General features: G+C 41.4%; 1 protein-coding gene across 1 annotated transcript; it reads left to right on the top strand.

The window, feature by feature from the left end:
* Positions 1–452: 452 nt before the first annotated feature.
* Positions 453–6,425, top strand: ZNF396 (zinc finger protein 396; the record flags this gene model as incomplete). The annotated part of the gene is made up of 3 exons (XM_080820979.1): positions 453–869; positions 1,338–1,479; positions 5,971–6,425. 3 exons carry the CDS (start codon positions 453–455, stop codon positions 6,423–6,425), a joined length of 1,014 nt encoding a protein of 337 aa, XP_080677105.1.
* Positions 6,426–9,554: the final 3,129 nt, after the last annotated feature.

The raw sequence follows: 9,554 nt of genomic DNA on the forward strand, positions 1-9,554 counted from the left end.
TACTTCTCTCATGAGACTATTTCTTAGCACTCTTTGCAGCAGGCTAGAAAAAAATTAATTAGCTCTTTGAGCCTGCCCCAGAGTCATAATTTTTCTCAAGCTTCCCTTATTTCTGCTCTCTAGGAGTTCCTGCACAATCCTGGCTGATCCCTTATTGTTATACTTAGTCAGCCTTGTGTGCATGATTTGCAGAATAAATTGGAAATTACTCATGCATATGAATTAATGCATCATATCTCTTCGATTCTCTTAAGGAAGTATTCTTTGAAAGCATGGTTTATATTAAGATTAAGGGCAGTACTTTCTGTATAGTCTGTTACTAATCTTAGATGTGTTGTTCTAGGAAACATTTGTGTCATGTTCCCACTTGTTTCTTTAATATTTAAGGAGTGTCCTTAAGGAAAACGTCACCTTCTTGAAGATTAAAGCCTAGGTCTCTGTTCCCAGTCCAAATGTCTGCAGAGCTGAGAAAGTCATCACTCCTTCCACACACTTCAGAGGAGTCTGACAGCGCTCTGAGAGTGAAGATGGAAGAGGAAGAGCAGACCAGTGATCTGGACTCCCACCTCCCCTGGAGCAGCCGCTGCAGCCCAGAGACCTTTCGCCAGTGGTTCAGGCAGTTTGGCTACCAGGAGTCCCCTGGGCCCCGGGAGGCCCTGAGCCAGCTCCGGGAGCTTTGCCATCAGTGGCTGAGGCCAGAGGTGAACACCAAGGAGCAGATCCTGGAGCTGCTGGTGCTGGAGCAGTTCCTGGCCATCCTGCCTGATGAGCTGCAGGCCTGGCTGCGAGAGCACCGGCCCGAGAATGGAGAGGAGGCCGTCACTCTGCTGGAGGAGCTGGAGAAGGAACTTGATGAGCCAGCTGAGCAGGTAAAAAGGCATCTGGTGGGGATGAGTTGAGTCAGGAGCTCTGGGCATCACTGGGGCTAGAGCTCTCAAACTGTACTCCTACTTAGCACACTAAACACGGAGGGCAGTGAATGTACTTCCACCTGTGCCAGAAAACAGACTGTGGCTCCTCTTTCTTCCTCCCTTTTCCTGAATCCCAGGGTATTTTCCATGTAGTATCTTCTCTATTTTTTTTTTTAAGATTTTATTTATTTATTTGAGAGAAAAAGAGAGCCCAAGCAGGGGAAGTAGACAAGGGAGAGGGAAAAGCAGGCTCCCCGCTTAAGCAGTGAGCCTAATGGGGGATTGATCCCAGGACCCCGGGATTATGACCTGAGCCGAAGGCAGACACTTAAGCCAGAATCACCCAGGCACCCCTTCTCTATTATTTTATCCCAAGTCCCAACAAGATTCCCTTTTTCAGTCTCAGTTATACCTAACTGCTTCCAGGTCCTTTTTGGACAAAATGAGGACACGCTTGCAGAGAAACTGGCATCTTGGGAAATCACTCAGGAGTCACCATGTAGCCGGATCAAGCCCGTAAAGCAGCAGCTGTCATTGGCTTCAAGGGAGTTCCACTCAAGACAAAAAGGTGAGAGGCGGAATTCGGTTCATGGGGACAACTCACCATGTGTCAGCCCACCACACACATCCCGGCTGCTTTCGGCAAGAGGTCTCCAATCTCCACTCCTGCCTCCTCCTACCATGGGGTCTTCCACCATTAGGTGTTGTGCGAATGATAATTCTCAGTGTTTTGTTCTTGTTTCTTTCCCAGAGAGTATCATAATCTCTTTCAGATTTTTAAATCCTTGACATCATCTCCATGGGGATTTTCGAACCTTTTATAAAGGAGCATGACCCTTGGGGCTCCTGGGTGGCTCAGTGGGTTTAACGTCTGCCTTCAGCTCAGGTCCTGATCCCCATGTCCTGGTATCCAGCCTTGAGTCAGGGCTCCCTGCTGAGTGAGGAGTCTGCTGCTCCCTCTGCCCCTCTCTCCATGTGTGCTCATGCTCTCTCTCTCAAATAAATAAAATCTTTAAAACAAACAAACAAACAAACATGACCCTTTTCTCAAATGATATCTTGCATGGAGTTCCAGTACATAAAACGGATGAAAACGCAGCTGCCCTTACTGAAGCAGGAGCGAGCAGCGTCCATCCACAAGGGCTCCAACTTGGCCTGTTCCCCCATGGTACATTCAGGCAGCCCCTGAGGGACCCCAAAGTCGCAATCTAAAGACCGCTGGTCTACCTCCTCATTTTCTGTCTAGCTTCTTGCTTGGTTACTGGTGCCATGTAGTATAAAAATCACCGTATTCCTGCTCAGATGACTTTGCCCTCTCGTGATGACGTGAATATTTTCCTCTTCTCCCTCACATCCTAAACTGGCCTCGGTGGCTGCTCGCATCACTTTTTACAAACGTGCTCCAAAACAGCTTGCACAGCAGTCTGTTCTTTTGTTGCAGATACTCAAAAAAATAAGAGCTGTGGGAAAAAAAGCAAAGCAGAAGACGGGAGCTAGGTCTTACTAAATAAAGTAGGGACAGAGCCTTATTAAATAAAGTGGTGGAGAAGACCTCTTTGGTGAGCGACATTTGAGCAGAGGCCTTTCTTCTAGATGACCATGCTGGATAAAATGGGAGTCAGAAATGAAGAGGGAAACCCCACTTGGAAGGATCTCCCTTTCTCCCCCTCACACGGCTTCCATATTCCACAGGGGTTGATCAGCTAAGTAAGGTTATTTTTCCAAGATACTTTTGGTAAGAAAATCCAGGGGAAAAAAATACAAAAATTTAGAGACTTAGAAAATAGTTCTCTTAGTTGACAAGTACCTGCTCCCAAGAGGTTTGCACTGGGCACTTAACGCCTCCAGTGTAGCAGGTGTCTTGGCTTAACTAGGGGAGAAATGAAAGTCTTTTCACACTCCATCAGCATCGGGAGGGAACCGCCCCTACCTCAGCAGCTTTTTCTGGTAATGACAACAAAAGTAATCAGCCTCAAAGCCAGGTCTTGGGACCCCATTGTTGACAAGAACTACGTTCTACCTCTGAATTCCCTCACAGAGGCCTTTCTTACATTTGTTGTTTTGTTTTGTTTGTTTTTCATTTTTTTTTCCATCATAATAACTGCACTCTTTAATCCCCATCCCCTATTTCCCCTATCCTCCCAGTCCTTTGCTGTCTGGTAACCATCAGTTTGTTCTCTGTAGTTAAGAATCTGTTTCTTGGTTTGTCTCTCTCTCTCTTTTTTTACTTTCCTCGTTTTGTTTTGTTTCTTAAATTCCACATATGAGTAAAATTATGCAGTATTTGTCTTCCTCTGACTGACTTATTTCACTTCCCATAATACTCTCTAGCTTCGTCCATGTCATTGCAATGGCAAGATTTCATTCTTCTTATGGCCGAGTAATGTTCCCGTGTGTGTGTGTGTGTGTGTGTGCGCGCGCGCGAGAGAGAGAGAGAGAGAGAGAGACACACACATCACATCTTCTTTCTCCTTTCATCTACAGAGGGACACTTGGGCTGCTTCCATAGTTTGGCTACTGGAAATAAATGCTGCTCTCAAATAGGGCGTGCGTGTATCCCTTTGAATTAGTGTTTTTGTATTTGTTGGGTAGATACCCAGTAGTGCAATTCCTGGATTATAGAGTAATCCTATTTTTAACTTTTTGAGGAACCCTCATACTGTTTTCCACAGTGGCTGCACCAATTTGCTTTCCCACCAACAGTGCAAGAGGTTTCCTTTGTCTCCACATAGTCACTAACACTTTTCTTGTGATTTTGATTTTAGCCATTCTCACAGGTGTGAGGTTGTATCTTACTGTAGTTTTGCTTGGCATTTCCCTGATGATGAGTGATGCTAAACATCTTTTCATGTGTGTGCTGTGCATCTATATGTCTTCTTCGGAGAAATGTCTATTCTTGTCTTCTGTTCAGTTTTAAATTGGATTATTTGGTTTTTCAGTGTCAAGTTGTGTAAGTTCTTTATATATTTTGGGTACTAATACTTTATCAGTTATGTCATTTGCAAATATCTTCTGCCATCCAGTAAGTTGCCTTTTAGGTTTATGGATTGTTTCCTTTGCTGTGCAGGAACTGTTTATTTTAATGTATTTCCAAGAATCGATTTTTGCTTTTGTTTCCCTAGCCTCAGGAGACATATCTAGAAAAATGTTGCTTTGGCTGATGTCAGAGAGATTACTGCCTTTGTTCTCGTCAAGGATATTTATGTTTTCAGGTCTCACATTTAGGTCTTTAATGCATTTTTTAGTTTGTTTTTATGTATGATATAAGAAACTGGTCCAGTTTCACACTTTTGCATATAGCTGTCCAGTTTTCCCAACACTTTGTTGAAGAGACTGTCCTTTTCCCATTGTATATTCATTCCTTCTTCATTGAAGATTAATTGACCATTAAATTATAGGTTTATTTCTGGGTTATCCATCCTCTTTACTGATATTGATATGTGCCAGTACCATACTGTTGTAATTACTGTCGTGTTGTACTGTAAGTTGAAATCTGGAATTGTGTTTTGTTTTTGTTTTTCTTTTTCAAGATGGCTTTGGCTATTTAAGGTCTTTTGTGGTTCCATACAAATTTTAGGATTGTTCTAATTCTGTGAAAAATGCTGCTGATATTTTGATAGGGATTGCAGTAAGTCTATAGATTGCTTTGAGTAGTATAGACATTTTAACAATATTTGTTCTTCCAACCCATGAGCATGGAACATCTTTCCATTTCTTTGCATTGTCTTAAATTTCTTTCATCAGTGTTTCATAGTTTTCAGAGTACAGGTCTTCTACCTCTTTGGTTAAGTTTATTCCTAGATCTTTTCTTCTTTTTGGTGTAATTATAAATGAGATTGTTTTCTTAATTTCACTTTCTGCTGCTTCATTATTAGTGTAGAGGAATGCAACAGATTTCTGTACATTGATGTGTATCCTGTGACTTTACTGAATTCATGTATCAGTTCTTTTTTTTTTTTTTAAAGATTTTATTTATTTATTTGTCAGAGAGAGAGAGAGAGAGAGAGAGCACTGGCAGACAGAGGCAGAGGGAGAAGCAGGCTCCCCGCCGAGCAAGGAGCCCGATGTGGGACTCGATCCCAGGACGCTGGGATCATGACCTGAGCCGAAGGCAGCTGCTTAACCAACTGAGCCACCCAGGCGTCCCTCATGTATCAGTTCTAATAGTTTTTTTGTGGAATCTTTAGAGTTTTCTAGATAAAGTATCATGTCATATGCAAATAGCGAGAATTCTACTTCTTCCTTACCAATTTGGAGCCTTTTGTTTCTTTGTTGTCTGATTGCTGTGGCTAGGACTTCAGTACTATTTTGAATAAAAGTGGTGAGAGTGGACAGCCTTGGATTTTGAAGGTAGAGATCAGACATTGAAGTCACTTTGGAATTTGAGCTATCAAAAATGAATTTGAGAGAGAATCCTTACCATTTACAAAATGATTTCTATTTACACCAATAATAATGCCATTCACCTAGTACTATAAAATACATATAAGAGCAGAAGTTTTTTGTAAGTGGGTACTCTGTGCTACCCTTGATTCATTTGAGGTGACAGTTATACTAGTCTATAATCCTCCCCTTTTCCCCCCTAATTCGTATTTCTGACCTTATATTCCATATTCATTCTTGATCCCTTGGCTTTCTTCCTTTATCATTATTAAACTTTTATTTATTGACCTTCATACTAAGTCTTGGCTATTACTACGCACTGCCACATCTGGCTCCTCTCCTTTGGTTGCTTCTCTGCTTCTCCCATAATTGCTCATCTTCTAGTCCCTTTTCTTCTAGATTTTTTTTCAGTCTCTGATATATCTTTTTACCTCTAGCTTTTGCATGGAAATTTTCATCTTTATAATTGACTGTCTCCTCAGTATATAAATCTTTCCTTTTTGCCTTATGGTCTACTTAATGTTTTGTGACTCACCATCACCATCTTCCACATTGTGGTATTATTTTATAAACATGCTAACAATAAATAATCGGTATATATTTTCTTTGGATCATTCTATTTGCCTTTCTTTCTGAACAGAGAACAGTGACATTGCTTTTCTGTGTATTATTTCAGCTAAAGACACGAAAACTACAAATGTGAATTCAGCTTCAACACAAAAGACTTCTCCAGATATGGAACTGCTTTCCACTGTTTCCAACACCCTTCATCTGGACGCTCCCCAGAGTTGCACGTATAGAAGAGCCTGTGAACAAGATGGCAACTTTGAAAGAAGACGGAGAAACCCTTTTGGAAAAAAACAACACAAGTGTGATGAATGTGGCAAAGTCTTTAGTCAGAGCTCAGCCCTCATACTCCATCAGCGAATCCACAGCGGGGAGAAGCCTTATGCGTGTGATGTGTGTGCAAAGGCTTTCAGCCGGAGTGCTGTCCTGATTCAGCATCGAAGAACACACACTGGGGAAAAACCCTACAAGTGTCATGAATGTGGGAAAGCCTTTAGTCAGAGCTCAAATCTTCTCAGACATAGGAAAAGACACACGAAAGAAAAAGTCCCATCAGTGTTGTAAGGGAATCAAAGCATTTGCTCAGAGCTTTTTCAGCGGGAAAAGACACAAAGCACAAACACTCTTTTAGTATTTCAGTGGTTTTAGTGGGCACTAGTTTGCTTTCAAAAGTCATGAAAGCTGCAGGAGAGAATGTAAAATATCTTCTGTCAACATTGTTTGCTCCTCTGCTTGTCAATATAGTGTCAATTCAGATGTTCGAGATTCGAAAGCTTAATTCATATTTCCGTCCCTAGGGCAGCTCTTGAACAGACATTCCCAAATGTGTTCTATCTCCATTACTAACACAAATCATGAACTAGCACATTTCTCTTTAGACGAGTTTTCCCTGTTGAGAAGGAATGTGTGAGTTACTCAGTATAAAAATAAGTATCTTCCTCCATTCCATAACGAACATTGGAATTCCCAGACCAAAGATTAGAGCATGTTAAAAATTTTTACCATTTGTTTTTTGTTACCAGACTCAAAATATGAGAATAGGGTTGAGGAGGCCCAAAAAAATGTGTACTTTCAGATCAAATTATTGTTAGGGGGTAAATGAATAAAGACATCTACTCTCTTATGAAAATTCACAAAAGCCTACACTATTGATGATACTAAGTAGTTTTTTTTTTTTTAGACTTACTTATTTTTAGAGAGAATGTGTGTGTGAGTGGGGGGAGGTGCAGAGGGAGAGAGAATCTCAAGCAGACTCCCCTGCTGAGCGAGGAGCCCACAACCCTGAGATGATGACCAGAGCCAAAATTAAGAATTAGATGCCTAACCAACTGAGCCACCCAGGGACCCCCTAAGGAGTTTTCTATGTAGGAAAAAAATAATCTCCTTTACAATGTAATTTGGAAATAATTCAGTGAAAACAGTAAGATGGCTCTACATGTCTTAGGGAATGGCATAAGAATGTTGTAATAAACAGGGCTATCTATGGGTGCTTATATAAGGTTCATGAGCATGTTAAAATGAAAAAAGGGAGATGAAGAAAGACTGTCCAAATAAGACTGATAGAACACGAATATGAGCAAGCGTGGTCTGTAATGGAGACTTGTGCCACAGCTTACGTGGAAAAGGAAACCCTTAGCAGCTGACAGGTCTCCTTTGGTGTTCTTCAAGGCCCCTTTTCTGGCATAAATCAGCTGTGAGCATGTTTCAGGTATCTCAAGACAAGCTTTTCAGGGTCTTATGTACATTCTCAGTAAGGTCTGTTTCTAGACAAACTGTCTAGACACCAGCCTCTGGGTTTTGACTCTCTCCCACAAAATTCTAAAGTTTAGTTTTAAGAGTCCACTGAGTTTTGCCCATATTTATGTCAATCAGATTTCCTGTTTAAAATGACTGATTATATGTTATTACAATTATTCTGACAGTATACAACATGATGTTCCCTTTTCTAGGGAATCTTGATAAAACTGTATTACAAGAATACATGCATTAAAATGTGTTCTATGGGGTGCCTGTGTAGCTCAGTGAGTTAAAGCCTCTGCCTTGGGCTCAGGTCATGATCCCAGGGTCCTGGAATCGAGCCCCGCATCGGGCTCTCTGCTCAGCAGGGAGCCTGCTTCCTTCTCTCTCTCTCTGCCTGCCTCTCTGCCTACTTGTGATCTGTCTCTCTGTCAAATAAATAAATAAAATCTTTAAAATGTGTTCTATGTTGCCACAGTTATCAATATGAAAGCAGATGTTAGAGATGAAGGTCCTTAGGAGAAGGGAAGAGGGGGCTCATAGTGAAATTTGGAATCTTTGTGATGTATTATCAGAAAGTCCAACCACATCTAGTGCTTAGAGTAACTCCAGAAACAAATATGGGGTTACTGTGCTCTACTTAGAATATTGATAATGTAAGATTGGTAAGGGGAGAAGTGAATGTAAATTGTAATTATAGAATTTTCTGATAGTGATTATACTTTGTAGCTCTAGCAATATGTGAAAGTGTCTTTGGGCTCATTCTCTTTGTTTTTTTTTGTTTTTTTTTTTTAAGATTTTATTTATTTGCCAGAGAGAGAGAGAGAGTACACACAAGCAGGCAGAGAGGCAGGCAGAGGCAGTGAGAGAAGCAGGCTCCCTGCGGAGCAAGGAGCCCGATGCGGGACTCGATCCCAGGACCCCGGGACCATGACCTGAGCCGAAGGCAGCGGCTTAACCAACTGAGCCACCCAGGCGTCCCTGGGCTCATTCTCTTTGTAATTAAAGGAACAAGCCATCTATGAAAGCAGCGAATGCCTCAGATATGTGTATTGTGAATTATTACTTAATTATGGAAAGACAGAGTTTCTTGTTACTATGAATAAAATGACAGAATGTCAATCAAGTGTGCTGAGGAAAGTTATCTTCACTTGGTGCTGCCATAAACCTTAAGAGATGACATTCTCTGCATTGTGAATAATCTGAATTTATCCCTGAGAAGGTGGTATGAGTCATATCTAAGTATGTGACAACTCTTTAAAGGGTGTTGCTGTGTCCTAGAAGTTACTCATGGACTTACATAGTCTCCTAATGCTAGTTCACTCAAATGGAGATTTAATATGACTTGGGCTAAACTTGATTTGAAAAATTAGCATGATGTTAGCAACCCCATTAGATTTATTTCTGTAGATAGTAAATACTCCCAAATGAAATTGATATTTTTATGAATTTCACTTCATCGTGACCTTTAATATTAGCTATAATCCTATGTTCTCTCTTTACCTCTCTCTCATTCTCTTCAGAGACCAGATCACATGTTGGTCACAGCCCTTAAACCTTCCGGAACTGGGAATGCTTCTGGATGCAAAATCCACGTGTGATGGTTTAAACAAGTAAGGCTTTGTAGCCAGAAATCTGGAGGTGAGTTGCCACTGGCTGTCAATCAGCAGGTGGACAACAACTGGTCTGGATGTGGTCTCTGCCCTTTTGGCCTTTCCTTCCTGCTTAGTTTCTCAGGCAAGAGAGCTGTCCCAGCTCCAAGAATGACATCCTGGGCCAAGCCAGGAAGGAAGAGGAAAAGGAGCCCCAGTCATGGCCATCTCCTTTGCTAGGAAAAGTAAAAGTTTTCCACGAAATCCCAACAAAATTCTGCTTACGTTTCCTTGTTGCAAATGTGTTTGGTAAAGCATGAGTTTTCAACCTCTAGAGGGAAAATGGCAGGGCAGGTTGGTTTTG

The sequence above is a fragment of the Martes martes genome (assembly GCF_963455335.1).
Source record: "Martes martes genome assembly, chromosome: 13".
Taxonomy (NCBI): Eukaryota; Metazoa; Chordata; class Mammalia; order Carnivora; family Mustelidae; genus Martes; species Martes martes.